Here is a 17017-nt window from a genome sequence, read left to right as displayed (position 1 = left end):
CCTGGCCCATATTCAACACTCATAGTGTTTGTTAGATGAATGGATGACTGTGTATGGGGATAGAGGGATGAAGGAATGGCATGAGGACCTAGAGGGGGGCTCTAACCCAGCCTGGGGAGCATTGGAGAAGCTTCCTGTGGGAAGGAAGCTTTCAGCTGACTCCTGCAGGATGAGGCGTTGGCTGGGCACAGTGAGAGGGGGGCATGTGAAGCAGGAGCAGCCAGTGGCCTGTGTGGGTGCCTCTCAGCATGGGAAAACTGAGGTGTGCAGGAGCCACAGTTCATTACTGAGTGGCTGAGCGGTTAGTGCCAAGAGCTCAGTGTCCCCTTTGTGGGCCATTTTTAGAACAGTCTCAGGCTGGCCGCTCATCGAGGGTAAAAAGTCCCATGGCGGCTCCCTCATCTGATCAGCAGCCCTCCAAGATCAAGGGGAGGCACGCAGGGGAAAGGAGGCCACCCCTTGTTGAGGGACCCCAGGGGACAGGCCTGGGTCAACCTGGCAACCCATTCCTGGCTGAGATTATGCCCATCCCAGAGATAAGGGGACAGAGGCCCCACACTCCCGAGGCAGTCAGGAGAAGAGGCAGAGCCCACTCAAGTCTGCCGACTCCCTGTGCCTTCCCTCATCAGCCCAGGACTCCTCGTGGCCAGAGTGTGTCTCCCCCATCACCCCAGAGATTCCTCAGTGGCTGACATCACCCACTCCTGACTCCCCTCACAGGGCACTAACCAGGGAAATCCCTGCATGGGGTCTGGACTAATGGAGAGTCAAGTGCAGGAAGAACTTTCCATAAGGACTGGAGTAAAAGGCTGGGAATTGGAGGAGATCGGGGCTGGGGCTGCTGAAGGAAAAGAGACCGATCCTGGGGACAGTTGGGGACACCTTACCCAATTCCACCACCCCCACCCCTTAATTCCTCACTCATCTCATCTGTTGACCTTCTCATCTGCTGATTCGGAGATTCCTTACACCCAGGTTCTGGCCTCCACTGACTCTGATGGCCCACAGCAGGTGCAGAGTCTAGTTTTTGCTCTAGCCACGGGGCCCACAGCTGGGGTGGCCGACGATCAGGAGCTCAGGATTCAAATCCCCACCCTGCCACTTCTTAGCTGAGTCACCTTAGGAAGAGTTCGCCCCCTCTCTGAGCTTTCCTTATCTGTAAGAAATGACAGGTAAATCTCTGCCTTGGAGGGTGGCTGGAGGACTGAGAGACAGAGGCTGTGCTAGCTCATGGCCAGCTGTGAGTTGTGGTACTTGATGGTTTGATAAGCAGTTGAGGAAACTGGTTTGAAAGGGGTTAAATGGAGACCCTGCCTCCCAGCCAGGAGCGAATCAGGGCTGGCAGGGGAGGAGCCAGGCTGCTGCTAAGGAAAGAGATCTAGATGGGCCAGATGCCGACTGGAGAGGGACGGAGAAGACACCGTAGGGTTTGGGGGGCTTGGCACAGCGGCCCTGGCTCCTGCACTGTGATAGCTCCAAGCCAGATGGTGCAGGGCAGCTGCTGGGCTGCGGGGAAGAGGGGCTGCACTTCCTGAGCTGGTGCAGCGGCAGAGTTGATGGGGACCAGGACCCTGAACCCGCCTGGCCATCCAAGGCGGGGGATACCGGCTGGACCCAGGCTGTGACCTCAGCTGACTCCGATGATCCACATGGGATGCAGGGTCTAATTTTAGCTCCAGCCACAGGGGCCACAGTCCAGGAGTGTCTGCCAGCGGGCACAGGGGCAGCCAGGGCTGCTCAGGCAAGGGGAGGAGCGGGAAGACCAGCCCAGCTCCCTCCAGCCCGTCCCTGGCCAAGCCGCCCCTTGTGGGAGCTCTGACTGGTCCCCATGGCCTGGCAGACAGCCTTCCTCTCAGTTGAGGGCAAGGTCAAGGGGTGCAGCCAGGAGGTCAGGGGGACACGGCCCTGCATTCTGGACAGGGGTTGTGTCAGCCAGAGCAGTGCCCAGGGGCAGGGGCCCCTGCTGGGAGGGCAAAGGCTGGCTTGGTTGTCTAAACCAAGAAGGCAGTGTCCTGAGGGCAGGGGGGCCAGGCCAGCAAGCTGGGTCCCACCTGGCCTCCTCCTGCCTGGCTGGTGACTCACTGTCTGACCTTAGACAGGCAGCCTGGTCTCAATGGGCCTCAGTCTTCCCATCTGTACAATGAGAGGGCAGGACTAGCAGGTGGGTCCCAGCTCTAGTCGCCCGCCCCAGGCCCTGCTCTTCCTGCTTGCTGGCAGAGGCCTCCCAGCTTCCCCAGCCCTGACTGTGGGTGGCCACATGCAGTCGTGGAGGAGAAGAAAGTCCCTCTGGCTGGCACTGTCAGCCTCCTGGCTCCTGCTTGTCCTGCTGGGAGGCTTCTCCCTTCTCCGCCTGGCATTGCCTCCCAGACCTCGGCCTGGGGCTCCCCAAGGCTGGCCGCGCTGGCTGGACGCAGAGCTCCTGCAGAGCTTCTCCCAGGCTGGAGAGCTCCCAGAAGATGCCGCTTCACCTCAAGCCCCTCATGGTGGCAGCTGCAACTGGGGAGCCTGCTTTGACACCTCGAAGTGCAGGGGCGATGGCCTTAAGGTATTCGTGTACCCAGCTTCTGGACCGATCTCTGAGACTCATCACAGGATCCTGGCTTCCATTGAGGGCTCTCGCTTCCACACATTCAGCCCTGCTGGGGCCTGCCTCCTTCTCCTCCTCAGCCTGGATGCCCAGACTGGAGAGTGCAGCTCAATGCCTCTGCAATGGAACAGGGGCAGGAACCATCTGGTCCTCCGTCTCCACCCAGCTCCCTGCCCCAAGACCTTCCAGCTGGGACAGGCTATGGTAGCTGAGGCCAGCCCCACGGTGGACTCCTTCCGGCCTGGCTTTGATGTGGCCCTCCCTTTTCTCCCTGAAGCCCACCCGTTGCGAGGTGGGGCTCCTGGCCAGCTGCAGCAACACAGCCCCCAGCCCGGGATAGCCCTGCTAGCCCTGGAAGAGGAGAGGGGTGGGTGGCGCACAGCAGACACCGGCTCCTCTGCCTGCCCCTGGGATGCACGCTGTGAGCAAGACCCTGGACCTGGGCAGTAAGTGAACCTTTTGCCTTGGGGGCTGGATGGGAGGGGGCTGGAATAGACACAAGCCCAGAGACCAGGGTAGAAGACAGAACTGAGATGGGAGAACCAGGTAGTCCTGGCAGACTTAGGCCTCAGCTGCAGCAGGTGGGAGCCAAGTTAGATGGCAGAGAGCACTTCCATTAAGATGGGGACTTGACACAAGGGGTGTCTAAGGGAGGTTTTGGAATTTTCCCCTGGGGGTCTTTCAAAACATAAAACACGACTCATTCCAAACCTCCTGCCCTAATATTTTTTTCCCCACATACACTTGTATAGTGCTTTACTCTGTGCTAAGCACTTTTATAAATAATGATTATAATAAAATACGCTAGTTGTTAGCATTTAAGTGTTTGTGTACCAGACACGAAAGCTCAGACAGGTTAAGCAATTTTTCTGAGGCCACCCAGCCAGAAAGAGCCAGTATTTTGATCCAGAATTGCCTATCTCCAAAGCCTTCAGTATGAGAATTCTGAGTTTTAAGCAGAAGTTTATGATCAACCTCATCAAATGCTTTAGAGGGGCCTCACAGTCACAGCTGGAAGCTGCTCCTGTGTCTAATTTTGGGGATTAACCTCTCAAGGAAACAGCCTTTGGTTATAGCAAATATGACGTAGGTCAGGTCTAAAGAAGAATTTCCTGCCAGTGAGAGGCCCTTGACATATAAGGGGCTGGGGGCCTGTGGGACGTGGTGAGCTTGTGCGGAAACTCTTTTCCACCTGGGCTAGTTGGGGTGATGCGCCTCAGGTGATGGTTAGCCCCTAAGTACTCTAACCCCTCTGTGTCCCCAGCAGGCCAGCAGCCTCCAAAGGCTAGCTGGACAGGCAAGAATGAGAGTCCTTCCGAGGCTGTCCAGGGCCCCGGTGGCAGAGGATTCCTTCTGAATCCCGCCCCTCCTGGGTCAGACCTGAGTAGGGAACTGTCACTCTGGTATCCTCCCTTTGCTCCTCCCTCAGGTCTCTCTGTTCTCTGGGGAACAACATCAGCTATTTTGAGCTCCACTCCCTCCCAGGAATTCTTGCCTCTGCTTGGGGCTCCCGGGACTTCTCTCAGCCAAAGGGCTCTTGTGGGAATGGGATCCTTCCACCTCCTGAAGGTACAGGCAGCCCTCACAGCCAGGAGTCAGAATGGACTTGTCCCGGTCAGCCCCAGGGTCCTTCTGCCGGGACGCATCCCTAATGGTCTCCAGGGTGGGAGCCTGAAAAGTCAGGGATCTCACTCAAGCCCCTGCAGCTCAGAGCTCAGGCAGAAGCTCATTTTGGGCAACAAGGCTCTCCCTTTGCCATGCCCTCCCTCACTTTTCTGATGAGGCACTCAGGTACTCTTGCTTGCAGGCAGTTCTTTTTTCAGCTGACTTTAGTTACCGCTAAGCACAGTTCATTGTTGATGAACCTGAAAGTGATTTCAGTCTGAACTTCTTTGAGAAACTGGAAGTTAGAGAACTGCGTGCAGCAGGTAGGCGCTCATTAACTGTTTACTAATAGATCTGAAATTGGCCAGAGCCACCCACAGTTTTCTAATTAGCGTGGGTCACCCTCTGAGTAGCATTTTTGATAAGTTTTATTTCCCAGGGGCGAAGCTTGGCAGCCTTGTCCTCTGACCTTCAAGTGTGGTCTTTGGCCTCAGCCTCCCTGAAGGTGATAGGACTTGTCATCTCTGGAGTGGCTTGAGCCTCACTTTCTCCGAAGTGCCAGCAGCTGCCTGGGCCAGACAGTGTAGGGACACAGTGAGAGAGATAGCTTGAATAAACAAGTGCCCGCCAGAGAAAGAGGCCATTCACAGTTCCTGCCACCGCCCCACATTCACTCAGCCGGGCGAGCTCGGGAGGGGAGGAGGCTACGTTTGAGGAGTGCCTGGCTTGGGCCAGGTGCTGTGCCAGGCACTTTACCTAAGTCACTGCTGATCCTGTCATGCACCCTTCAAGGGAGGTATTATTATCTCCATTTCAGGGAACGGAAAACTGAGGCCCAGAGAGTGGAGTAGCCCAGGGTGACAAGGTTCCCTGTTCTCCATGGGCCCCTCACTTTTCTAATCAGGCGCTTGGAAACAGTGGAGTTGGGATTCAGCCCTGTACTTCTGGCTCCAAAGCCCATGTTTTTCCACCTTGGTTGAACGGTCTCTTGTTGCTTTGGAATAAATCTCCACCCATTCAAATTGTTATTTATTCATTTTTATGAATAGGTAATTCATTCACATGGTACAAAATTCCAAAGGCACAAAAGGGCATAGAGTGAAAAGCCTCCCTTCTATCCCTGTCTCCCGGCCACCCAGTTTTCCTGCCTGGAGCCAAACACCGCTTCCAGTTTCTTATGTGTCTTTTCTGAGAAACTCTGCATGTGTACAAGCAATATGTATATTCTCCCCCATTTTTTAACATAAATTTGATGCATGCTTTAAAGTCCCCCAGGCTGTATCCATTGGGAGCAAGGGGCGCAGTCAGTACCTAGGGCCCATTATACTTTTATAGGCTCATGAAAACATTTTCATTTTTTGAAAATCAGGGCTGGGTACAGTGGCTCACGCCTGTGATCCCAGCACTTTGGGAGGCTGAGGCGGGTGGATCGCCTGAGCTTAGGCAACATAGTGAGACCCTGTCTCTACGAAAATTATAAACATTAGCTGAGTGTGGTAGTGCAAGCCTGTAGTCCCACTACTTGGGAGGCTGAGGTGAGAGAAGCGCTTGAGCCCAGGGGGTCAAGGCTGCAGTGAGATCATGCCACTGCACTCCAGCCTGGGCAGCAGAGTGAGAGAGACCCTGTCTCAAAAAAAAAAAAAAAAAAAAAAAGAACTTTCAGGTAGAAGAAAAAAACTTTTTTTTTTTTTGAGATGAAGTCTTGCTCTATCACCCAGGCTGGAGTGCAATGGCACAATCTTGGCTCACTGCAACCTCCACTTCCTGGGTTCAAGCAATTCTCCTGCCTCGGCCTCCGGAGTAGCTGGGATTACAGGCACACGCCACTACGCCCAGCTAATTTTTGTATTTTTAGTAGAGATAGGGTTTCACCATGTTGGTCAGGCTGGTCTCAAACTCCTGACTTCAAATGATCCGCCTGCCTCAGCTTCCCAAAGTGCTGAGATTACAGGCGTGAGCCACGGTGCCCAGCAGAAAATGTTTTAATATACAATATTGCTTGTTTTTATACCAACACGGTTATCAACTATATTTTTTTTATGGCAGGAGGGACTGTGAAGGCCAACGTGCCTAGGGCACATGGAAGTCACAATGTGGCCTTGCCTATGGCCAGGCCCTAGTAGAGCACTGAGGCCATGGGCACAGCCACACTGACCACCCTTGGGTACTGAGGCCCTGAGTCTATGACGGGTACCTTACGTGGTCACAGAAGCCTAAGACTTCTTCAGTGGTCACCACATAGATGCACAAGTTTCCTCTGTAACACACTCCCTGTTCCCCGCCAAAGGTGCTCATCCAGACTCTACTTATTTACCTTTACTGATGGGGAACTCACCACCTCCAAAGACCACCCACTGGCTGCACTCTCAGCCAGCTCCATCACTAGAATTTCTGCTGAAATTGACCCCCCAGATGCCTGGTCTCTTGGTCCCAGATCTATTCCCTAGTGTCACACTGAGCATTCGGCAGCACCCACTGAGCTGCCATTCTCCACCAGGCACTCTGCTAGGCCCTGGGCATGCTGAGATGAGGGAGGTACAGCCCCATCCTCAAGGAGCTCAGCCTTGTAGGAGAGACAGGCAAGTCGATTGTTTGACATTGTTAAGCAGAGAGAGGCTGCACTGGCTGCCTACCTGGCTCCTCTACTCAAGAGCTGTGTGACCTCTTTGGGTTTCAGTTTTCTCATCTGTAAAATGAGATAATAACAGTGCATACCTCCCCTCCTATCTCATAGAGGTGCTGTGAGAATGAACTGAGTTAATACATGTAAAGCACTTAAAACAGTGCCTGGAGCAAAGTACATACTCAATATAGGTTAGCTTGGATCATTACTACTGCAGTCCACCGGGAGGCGGGAGCAGAGAGAACCATCTCTGGAGACATCAAGGAGGGTTTCCCAGAGAAGGTGATGTTTCAGCTTAGACATTAAGACAGTATAGGAAAAGGCCAGGTGTGGTGGCTTATATCTGTAATCTCAACACTTTGGGAGACTAAGGTAGGAGGATCACTTGAGGCCAGGAGTATGAGACAGCCTGGGCAACACAGAGAGACCCCATCTCTACAAAAAAAAAAAAAAAAAGAAAGAAAGAAAAACACACACTGTAGCACATGCCTGTAGTCCCAGCTACTCAAGAGGCTGAGGCAGGAGAATTGCTGGATCCCGGGAAGTCGAAGCTGCAGTGAGCTGTCATGGCACCACTGTACTCCAGGCTGGGTGACAGAACAAGAGCTTGTCTGAGAAGAAAAAGATGAGTAGGAGGACTTCCTCAGGCTGACAAGGCAGGGAGGGGCCCTCCAGTGTGAGGGAGAAGAGATCTTAAAGGCACAGAGGATCAAGGGAGGTTAAGGCTCAGTGGTGCAGTTTATTCAGCCTTAACCTAGAGGTTTTCAGTTCCTTAGAGGTTGACTTGGGGGTGAAGGGGGCTGTACCTGGTTGGCTTCTGCTGTGGCTTTTAATGAGGTGAAGGGTGTCCTGGTGGTTACTTGTGGCTTCTTCCAGGGAGGGCCTACTGGACACTTAAGCATGGAGGGAGGAGAAAGAAGGCTGGGGTCCCCTGGGAGACCCCTAAAGCAGCAGCTCTGGGGTGGTTCAGGTAACTTGGAGTCAGGAGCTGGCACATCTCTGCTCTAGTCCCAGCTCCACCCCAACCCTATCTGTGACCCTGAGCCGGTCCTTGGGTCTCTCTGGGCCTCAGTTTCCCCATCTGTTCAATGGGGCATGGCCCCGAGGCTGCCTAAGTACTCCTAGGTCTGCTTCTTGGAGGTTCAGGCTCAGAGTCAAGCAGGCTGTAACTGAGGAGGGTCCTAGGACCCTGAGAGCCATAGTCATGAGTCCCACACTGAGCAGGCCTGTGTCTTGGTCCCTCCCTTTATCCCTCCCCTGACTGGGTCACAGGCGATGGTCCCCTCGGTGCACAATTGCTGGGGGTGGCTCTGAGGAGGCTGGGACTCCTGCCCTCCCCCACAGGCACACACAGCCTGAGTGTGGCCCTGGGCTGTGGCGGTGGGGGGGTAGGTGGGAGGAACAGAGGAAGCCTGTCCTCTGGGCCAGGGGGCCTCTGGGCAGCAGCTTCCTGTGTGGTTCCAGGCTGGGGGCCCAGCCCACCTCATGACAGAGGAGCCTTTCTTGGGCCTGGCTTTCAGCGTTGGGGAGGGCTGGGCTCAGAGGCCACGCAGGCAAGGGGTGCTGAAAGTCTGCCTGTGGCCGAGTTGGGGAGGGCAGACGTGCATGTCTAAGTCAGGCAGGGCCTTGGAAACATCAGCGCCCTCTGCCTCCCATTTTACAGATGAGGAAACTGAGGTCAGAGAAAGGCAAGGGAGGTTTCTAAAGCCACTGAGGGAAGAGGCAGAGCTAGAATGCAGGGCTCCTGCCTCCTATTCCAACCACAGACGCGTGGCCGGTGTGAGGCTTGTGTTTGTGTTAGTGTGTCAGTGTGCGACTGTGCATATGCATGAGTGGGTTTGCACATTTGGGAGTGTGGGTGTGGGGTGCAGGGGTGTGGGGTGCTCCCATTGAGGGAGCCCGGTGGGGCGAAGGGCACTGTCTAAGCTCATGTGTACCGGGACCTTCCTGTGTGCCTCTTTAGGACCCAGCGCGGGGAGACTCTGCCCAATGCCACCTTCTGCCTCATCTCTGGCCACCGTCCAGAAGCTGCCTCGCGCTTCCTCCAAGCCCTGCAGGTACGACCCCAATTTGAGCATCACCTGTCCTCTGTCCCCCAGCACTCACGAGCTGGCTGGGTCCAGGCCAATGAGAAGGGGCAGTGAGCTGCCTGCTCCTTTACTCCTGGACTCAGGTGTGCCTGTGTCCCCATTCACTGCACACTCTGCAGAACAACCATAACCTCTCTTCCCTGAGACACCCCATGTTCCTGTCCTCTTTGCCCCTTCCCCCCAATAGCAGCAGTTACTGACTTGGAACTGGGTGGGGGGTGAGTATGTGCAGGGTGGGGCTGGGCTCCCCAGTGACCTCCCCGCCCCCCAGGCCGGCTGCATCCCAGTGCTTCTCAGCCCCCGCTGGGAGCTGCCCTTCTCCGAGGTCATCGACTGGACCAAGGCAGCCATCGTAGCTGATGAGAGGCTCCCGCTTCAGGTAGCTCAGAGCCCTGCCCACAGGGTGGGAACTGGACCCAGGACAGGGGAGGGACCCAGAATCCTGAATCGAGGCTGGCCTCAGTCCTCATTCCTATCTGCCTTGTATGGATACTGATGAATTTCTCCCAGCACCAAGTCTCCCCTCTGGGGCTCCCAGAGGATCCGATGGAGCTAGAGATTCCTAAGGGCTCTGAGAGCAAGTCCTGATCCTCTTGCAGCCTCAGTTTTCCCATCTCCACAACAGGATGAGCTAGACCAGACAATCCCCATGGGCCCAGCTCCAATGGCCTGTGACTGCTTAAATACCAATTTAGGGGAAGGCTACAAAACAATTCAGACTCAGAGCGCCTCCATGGGGACTGGAGTGGGAAAGCAAAACGCATGGAGACTTTTCCATCTGATGAAACGAATTCTGTCCAGCTCTGAAAAATACATGTGTGACCTGCCTTGAATCCCCTGAGAATGGTAGAGGGGGTTAATAGTAATTACCATTTATTTATTGAGCCTCTACAATGTACTAAGCAATTAATGAGCAAATACTCAGAGAGGTTAAACAGCTCGACCACAGTCACATGGTTACCAAATGGCATTCAGGCCCAACTCTGTGTGACCCCTGAACGCTGCTTCTTCTTTTTTTTTTTTTTTTTGAGATAGGGTCTTGCTCTGTTGCTCGGGCTGGAGTGCAGTGGCATAAATATGGCTCACTGCAGCCTCAACTTCCTGGGCTCAAAATTGCTCTATTATCTGGCACTTTTATCTCTCTCTGCCCCAGGTCCTGGCTGCCCTCCAGGAGATGTCCCCTGCACGGGTCCTCGCCCTGCGTCAGCAGACCCAGTTTCTATGGGATGCCTACTTCTCCTCGGTGGAGAAGGTTATCCATACCACTCTGGAGGTGAGGGGGCTCACCTGATGGGGGTCCTGGCCCTTGACTCCTGCTCCATCCCTGTCACCTCTCCATACTTCTCTGTCCCAGTGTTCGGGGACACCCCCACTCCTTGAAGATGGTCCTGGGATGAATCTGAGACTTGGCTGTGAGATTTGGGGCAAGTTTCTTCTCCAATCTTGGCCTCAGTTTCCCCATCTGTAGAGAAGACCGCTGTAGCAAATAGATTTCAAAGCACGTGCCAATGCCAATTGACCACTGACGGCTGCCTGGGGTGCTATGTTTGGAGGGATTCTGAGTCCTGAAAAGTGTCATGACCCGTTAGTGACATCTGTCATGAGTGAGGAAGGGAGGGGAAGCAGTGACCCTGCCACCATCTCCCACCTCTGGAGCAACATCATGGAGTGCCCCGTACTCTAGACCTCAGCTTCTGACCCCAGAGGACTGGTGATGCAGTTGCCACCCTCCCCAGAGCCTGGAAGGGGAGGTGTGGCCATGGACACACAGGCCACTCGCTCTGCTCAGCTCCTCTCTCATTTCAGGTTATTCAGGACCGGATCTTTGGAACATCAGCTCACCCCTCACTGCTGTGGAACAGCCCCCCGGGGGCACTCCTGGCCCTGTCTACTTTTTCCACAAGCCCCCAGGACTTCCCCTTCTACCACCTGCAACAGGGTATGCCCTGGGATGGGACAACCTGAAGTCCCCTCAGCTCTACCTAGGGCTGCCCCAGCCTCATCTGGAGAGCCCCACCAAGACCCTTCCCAAGCCCTGACATTTCTCCTGGCCCCCGGGATTCTCTACTCAGGTCGCTCTTCATGGGGTTCTGTTCCCTCCCACCCTAATAGCCTGTGTCTCATTCCCCCAGGCTCCCGCCCTGAGGGCAGATTCAGCGCCCTGATCTGGGTGGGGCCCCCAGGTCAGCCCCCTCTGAAGCTCATCCAGGCGGTGGCAGGCTCCCAGCACTGTGCCCAGGTCTGCCCCCTTCCCAGCTGGAGTCCTGGGATCCAGGGTGGGGGCAAGGACAGGGCAGGGCCCTGAAGACTTCCAGACCCCAAGGATGACCACTCATTTTGAGGGGAGGAATGGGGACGATTTCCAAGTGTTCTTGCTGCCTTCTTCTGTAAGTCCCAAGATTCTGTTGCCTTTTCCCCATGGAAATCGATGCAGCCATGTGAAAAGCAGGTGTCTCTTGGGGAGGCTGGAGAAGGAAACATTCATTCCTTTACTCAGCAGTCATTTTCTGAGCACTAGGTCTGGTCCTGGGCTTCATGCTGAGCAGAGAAAAAGCAGGGAAGGATTCTGCCCAGAGATTCAGACTGGGTTAGCATTTTCTGGCACACAGACTGTCAAATCTTACTTCTAGAGAAGACAGATAGACTCATACGAGTCCCTGCAGAGGAAGTGAAGCAGTTAGCTCAGCCAGGGTGCACAAGAGACGGCTCGAAACAGGCCATTGAGCTGGGCTGGGAGTCATAAAAGAGCCTGAGGAAGAGAATGAAGGCTTCGAGAAAAGATGGGGATGGAGCATGGAGTCAGGGCCCAGGCTAGGGACTACCACAGACAACTCTCTTGAGTTCTAAAGCCATAGGTCACTACCCTCATGTCACCAGAATTCCTGCCTTCTACAAGCCCAGAAGCAAGGAGAGAGCAGTGATGAATGGAACATGGATCCAACTAAACCCTTCTCCCATGTGCAGCTTATAAAATTGACTTCTCAAACTTCTTCCACCTTGAGAAAGATCACTCCTGCCCCCTGCAACCCGCCTTCTGCCCTAGACCCCAGACTTCAGGAACAACCCCCTATCCTCTAGATCTTGGTTCTCTGGAGTAATGAGAGGCCACTCCCATCCAGTTGGCCGGAGACAGCCATGCCCTTGACAGTCATTGATGGGCACAGGAAGGTAAGGGCTGAGGAGGGCCATGAAAGGGGTGGGCCTATGCTGGAGGCTGGGAGAGGGCACCCATGGGTGTTTTATGAATACTTGGGCCTGAGCCACAGTTGAAGTTGAAGAATGACACAGTAGGTTTCAGCTGCAGGGCTAATAGTAATGATTCTCTTCCCTCCCTGGTCCCTGTGAATTGTGCTTCCAGAGCACTGGGGCTTATGTGATGCAGGAAGACAGAGGAGTGTGCTGATATCTGAGATGAGGAACAGAGGAGAAACCTGGGATCTTAAGAAAATATGGACCAAGGGCAGCACACTGGGCCAGGAAGGGGAGGCTTCTGGGAACCGTGGTTGGTGTGAACCACCTGCCTGCCACATGGTTGTGGGCAAGTCCCTTCATCTCTCTAGATCTGTTTCTTTCAAATGAGGGATGTTTGACACTCCTCCCACAGTTGATGCGACAGTATGACAATGGAGGAATCCCCAGATGTCAAAATTGGAAGGGCCCCTAGAGACCAACTGCCCCATTTTACCAAAGGGGAAACTGAAACCCAGAGAGGTCAAATGAGTTGCCCAGGTTCCAAAACGAGCTCTGCACTGGCTTGCCATATTCGAGGCCCAGGCATCTGCACTGTGCCTGAAGGGAGGCTTTATGCATGGCCCAGGCATCTACACTGTGCCTGATTGGCTCCTACTTATCGGATGGGGGTAGGGGGAAGGTTCCAGTGACTGAGTCCTCCTCCCCCTTCTCCCTGCAGGTTAGTGATCGCTTCTTCCCATACAGCACCATCAGAACAGATGCCATCCTCAGCCTTGATGCCCGCAGCAGTCTTTCCACAAGTGAGGTGAGGGCTGGGCCCAAGAGAAGCCCAGTGTGGGTGGACACAGCCAGAGGGCCCCGGCAGCCCTCAGGTTCCCAGGGTTGGGGGGACCCCAGGTCATGAGGTCCAACCTCTTGCATTTGAAACCACCCCAGCAAGCCAGGCAGCCTCCTCTTTAGGAGACTCGTTGAGGCTTTCCACGGACTCTTTTGAGAAGTTGTTTTTGTGGCCCTTAGAAGCTTTCATGCCACACTTCCAGCCAATTCTAAGCCATGGCTCCCACCTCCTCTCCCCTGAGTCCTGCCCTGGCCCCTCAGCCAGGCTGGCCCTGCCTCCATCTCTCTGGATGTTCTAGGCATTTAGGAGGTCCCTCCTCACAGCTCACTTGAGTCCCTCTCCAGGTGGACTTTGCCTTTGTGGTGTGGCAGAGCTTCCCAGAGCGGATGGTGGGCTTCCTGACGTCAAGCCATTTCTGGGATGAGGCCCATGGTGGCTGGGGCTACACTGCTGAGAGGACCAACGAATTCTCCATGGTTCTCACCACAGCCGCCTTCTACCATAGGTACAGACCCCCACCCTGCCCAGGGATCAGAGGATCAGAAGACCAGAGACCCCCACCCCGAACGGAGCAGGGTAGCCTAGACCCCAGGGATCCAGGTTCAAGGCCCAGATCTGCCACTTCCCAGCTGTGGGATCCTGGGCAAATCTCCTCACTTCTCTCGAGTTTGTTTTCTCATCTGTAAAATGGGATGGATTCACCTCCCAGGGCTGGTGTGAACATTAAATGAAGTCCCTGGCACAGAGGTTCCACAAATGGTAGCTATTGTTATTTTAAGTAGAGCCATGCAGTGAGTAAGGGCAGTGTGTGGGTTTGCTGGTGGTGGGGTGACAAGAGAATAGTACTGGCCGGGCGCGGTGGCTCAAGCCTGTAATCCCAGCACTTTGGGAGGCCGAGATGGGCGGATCACGAGGTCAGGAGATCGAGACTATCCTGGCTAACACAGTGAAACCCCGTCTCTACTAAAAAATACAAAAAAATAGCCAGGCGTGGTGGAGGGCGCCTGTAGTCCCAGCTACTGGGGAGGCTGAGGTGGGAGAATGGCGCAAACCCGGGAGGCGAGCTTGCAGTGAGCTGAGATCCGGCCACTGCACTCCAGCCTGGGGGACAGCACGAGACTCCGTCTCAAAAAAAAAAAAAAAAAAAGAGAATAGTACTGATGCTTTATAAATGTGGATGTGATGAGTTGGGTAACATCCCAGGCCTTCCAGAAGCTGCCCAAAGTGCTCCGGTCTTGGGGCAGGGACTGAATTCTGTAAGACCTCTTTAGAGGTGTTCCTTAAACATGTTTAAATCAAAAATGCATAACCTGGAACCTCTTGTAGATTACTCAGGAGTTCTGCAGGGAATTCTCAGTAGACTAGTGAATAACCTAATGTCTGCGAGGTGAGGCTGGCCTGTCTGAGGGCCGTGTGAAGTGAGACTTACCCGAAGCAGTACCAGCCTGGTTCATCCACAACTGTTCTTTGGGCTTCCATGTTTGATGGCTTTGAAACCAGCTGATCCGAACCCATCTAATTCTGGCTCTGGGTTCAGCGCTCAGAGCCCAAGGATGGGTGCCCCAAGGAGCTGTGAGGGAGAGGGCAGGGAACACACCACTGACTGCAGATGAGCCACGGGGCACACAGCACAGTGGAGAGCTGTTCATGCCAGGGATGGGAGCTTTCTGAGGCAGCCAGGCTCAGAGGCTTGGGGATGGGGGTCAAAGGGAGAGGTGAGGTCAGGAGGGAGGAGAATGGGGCCTGGGGATGAATTTGGCTGCAGCCTCTCCCTGTCTTTTCCCTTTGCCCAGGTATTACCACACTCTCTTCACCCACTCCCTGCCCAAGGCTCTGAGGACCCTGGCAGATGAGGCACCCACCTGTGTGGACGTCCTGATGAATTTCCTAGTAGCGGCAGTCACCAAGCTGCCCCCTATCAAGGTGCCCTATGGCAAGCAGCGCCAGGAGGCTGCTCCACTGGTGAGGGCTGAGGCGGACTGGTCGGAAATGGCGGGGATTGGGCAGGGGTTGCGGGGAGGATTTCCTCTCACTGTCTAATTCCAGTCTTTCTTGCTGCACGGGCGTGGGGAGTTCGGAAGGGTAGAGAAGCCTGTTAACCCATTGCTTCTTTCCCTCTTAGGCCTCTGGGGGCCCGGGGCCCAGGCCAAAGCCGCAGGCCCCAGCCCCCAACTGCGTCAACCAGATAGCGGCAGCGTTCGGCCACATGCCCTTGCTGTCCTCTCGTCTGCGTCTGGACCCGGTGCTGTTTAAGGACCCGGTGTCCGTGCAGCGCAAGAAGTACCGCAGCCTGGAGAAGCCCTAGGGGGCGACCCGCGGAGACCCCACGGAGGTCCTAGCCCAGCTCCCAGGGGAAGCGACACCTGCCTGCGGGCTCCGCCCTTGGGACACAGAACCTATCATGGCAGCCAGCGGGCCCACACGTCGGATCCCGGTTGGCCAGTCACAACCGGGGGGCGTGGCCTTACTTTCTCCCGCCCGCCCGCCCTCGGCCGCGGAGCCTCAGTGCAGGCTCAGCCCCGGGCCCGGAGTGCCGCTCTCCGCTTCTCCACCCAGCTAACTTCTGCTTGTCTTTCAGAGCATTGCCTCCTCCAGGGACATTGCCTGGCTCTCCTCCCCGCCCCCGATGGGTTCGGTCTCCTTAGCGCTTTCGCAGCCCAGTGTTTGCCGCGGTTCCCGCATGGTCAGGCCCCAGGACTGGCTTGCGAGCCCCGGGGGTCTGGTCTTTTCATGTCCTTTTCTCTCTGGCTAGGCAGATGTGCCGCAAATATTTGACGAATAGATGGATGGCAGACATTAACTGCGTGCCTGGCCCTATGCGGGCGACAGCGGGATAGGGTGAGCGGAGAAACGGAACGGCCTCCCCACCCCATTCCTAGGGTTCCTAGTCCCGGGAAGGTAGCTACCCAAAGACGCCTAGGTTGTCAGGTTCAATCCGTGAGCCTCAGCCAAGGCGCAGAGGGGTGCGGGTAAACGAGGAGTGGGCGAGGAAACAGGACGGGAACAAGTGGCCGGCCCCTGTACGGCGCGCGCCGGCGGCGCAGCCTTGGCCGCCTGCCTTGCACTACCGACGCCGACCACTAGAGGTCAGCGCTGCACCGCACTCGTCACTCCCATGGCCATAGGGCGGCCGGGATGTGGAGGGTGAGCGCTGTGGGCAGCTCGGGGGCTGAAAGCTGGGAAGAGGAATCTGAAGAACAGCCCCATCTCTTTGGCCTGCACACTTGGAACTCAGTAAGAAGGGACTGTTTCTAGGTGGACTGGGCGCGAGCGGGTACTGTCCCCAGAGGTATAGGTGAGGATGGAGTGAGGGAGGGGACACTAGGTCCTCCAGGGTTCACCCAACTGGAACTGGAATTATCACTTCCGAAATAAAGTGCGTGTCCTTGCCCCCTCACGCTCCAGGCTATAAATACCCTTACAGCAGCTGCTCGAGGGAGGGGCTCAGGGCCCAGGGCTCGCCTGGGAGCGCGTGCGACTCCAGACGGTGAGGGTGGTGGGTCCAGCCCAGGTCCAGGGTGTCAGGTGTTTTCCTGCTTTGATGGCCTCGCAGCTCTGGAAACTCCCGTGACTGTCTCACTGGCAGGAACATGCTGTCCCCTTAGGCCTCTTCAAGGCCTTCCACCCCCACCCCCCAGCTTGACCTCGGCGGGCCCCTGGATGACTCAGGTCCTCCCTAGAGCCAGTCACAGCTGAGTGGCAGAGTGGGTTACCCTCGGGAGGCGTGGTGCCGTGAGATGCTGGAGGTACAGGGCGAGTGGAAATTAAAGAGGTGGGGGAGAGGCAGTCTGGCCTGCAGTCAAGAACTGAGGGTGAGTGGGAAAGCATACAGCTGTGGCCCAGGCAGCCTTCCCAGGGTGGGGAGGGCACTGGGTGCCAGGCCCAGCCAGGGAAAAGAGGCACCCTTCCAGTCACAGCTGTGACACCCAGGACACTGAACTGCCTTGGCATGGCCTTGCCCATGGGCCAGGCACTGCTGGTCCCAGCGGTTCGTATTGTACCAACAGGCAGCCCAGACCAGGTCCCCAGACCCTGCTGTAGAAAAAGGTCTATGGGAATGAGGCAGAAATCCCAGACCTGCC

At 55.7% G+C, this 17017-nt stretch overlaps 1 protein-coding gene and 1 long non-coding RNA gene across 3 annotated transcripts; one reads left to right on the top strand and one right to left on the bottom strand.

The window, feature by feature from the left end:
• The first annotated feature begins 1389 nt into the window (after positions 1-1389).
• Positions 1390-16332, top strand: EXTL1 (exostosin like glycosyltransferase 1). Of its 2 annotated transcripts, XM_001108035.5 has the most exons (11): positions 1390-3033; positions 8779-8872; positions 9177-9284; positions 10059-10178; positions 10712-10844; positions 11038-11144; positions 11984-12073; positions 12816-12902; positions 13280-13440; positions 14729-14897; positions 15058-16332. In XM_001108035.5, exons 1-11 carry the CDS (start codon positions 2258-2260, stop codon positions 15238-15240), a joined length of 2028 nt encoding a protein of 675 aa, XP_001108035.4. In that variant the 5' UTR covers positions 1390-2257; the 3' UTR covers positions 15241-16332. The 2 variants fall into 2 exon arrangements, with proteins under 2 accessions (XP_001108035.4, XP_014987250.3); XM_015131764.3 differs by lacking the exon at positions 9177-9284.
• On the bottom strand, positions 9762-15306 carry LOC106997045 (uncharacterized). Its single transcript, XR_013405698.1, has 3 exons — positions 14798-15306; positions 14365-14505; positions 9762-11370 (listed from the first exon to the last, which is right to left on the bottom strand). It is a non-coding gene; the product is annotated as an uncharacterized LOC106997045 (long non-coding RNA).
• Positions 16333-17017: the final 685 nt, after the last annotated feature.

This window comes from Macaca mulatta, chromosome 1, assembly GCF_049350105.2.
Source record: "Macaca mulatta isolate MMU2019108-1 chromosome 1, T2T-MMU8v2.0, whole genome shotgun sequence".
In the NCBI taxonomy this organism is placed as follows: domain Eukaryota; kingdom Metazoa; phylum Chordata; class Mammalia; order Primates; family Cercopithecidae; genus Macaca; species Macaca mulatta.
This window is presented reverse-complemented; position numbering and strand designations above follow the sequence as displayed.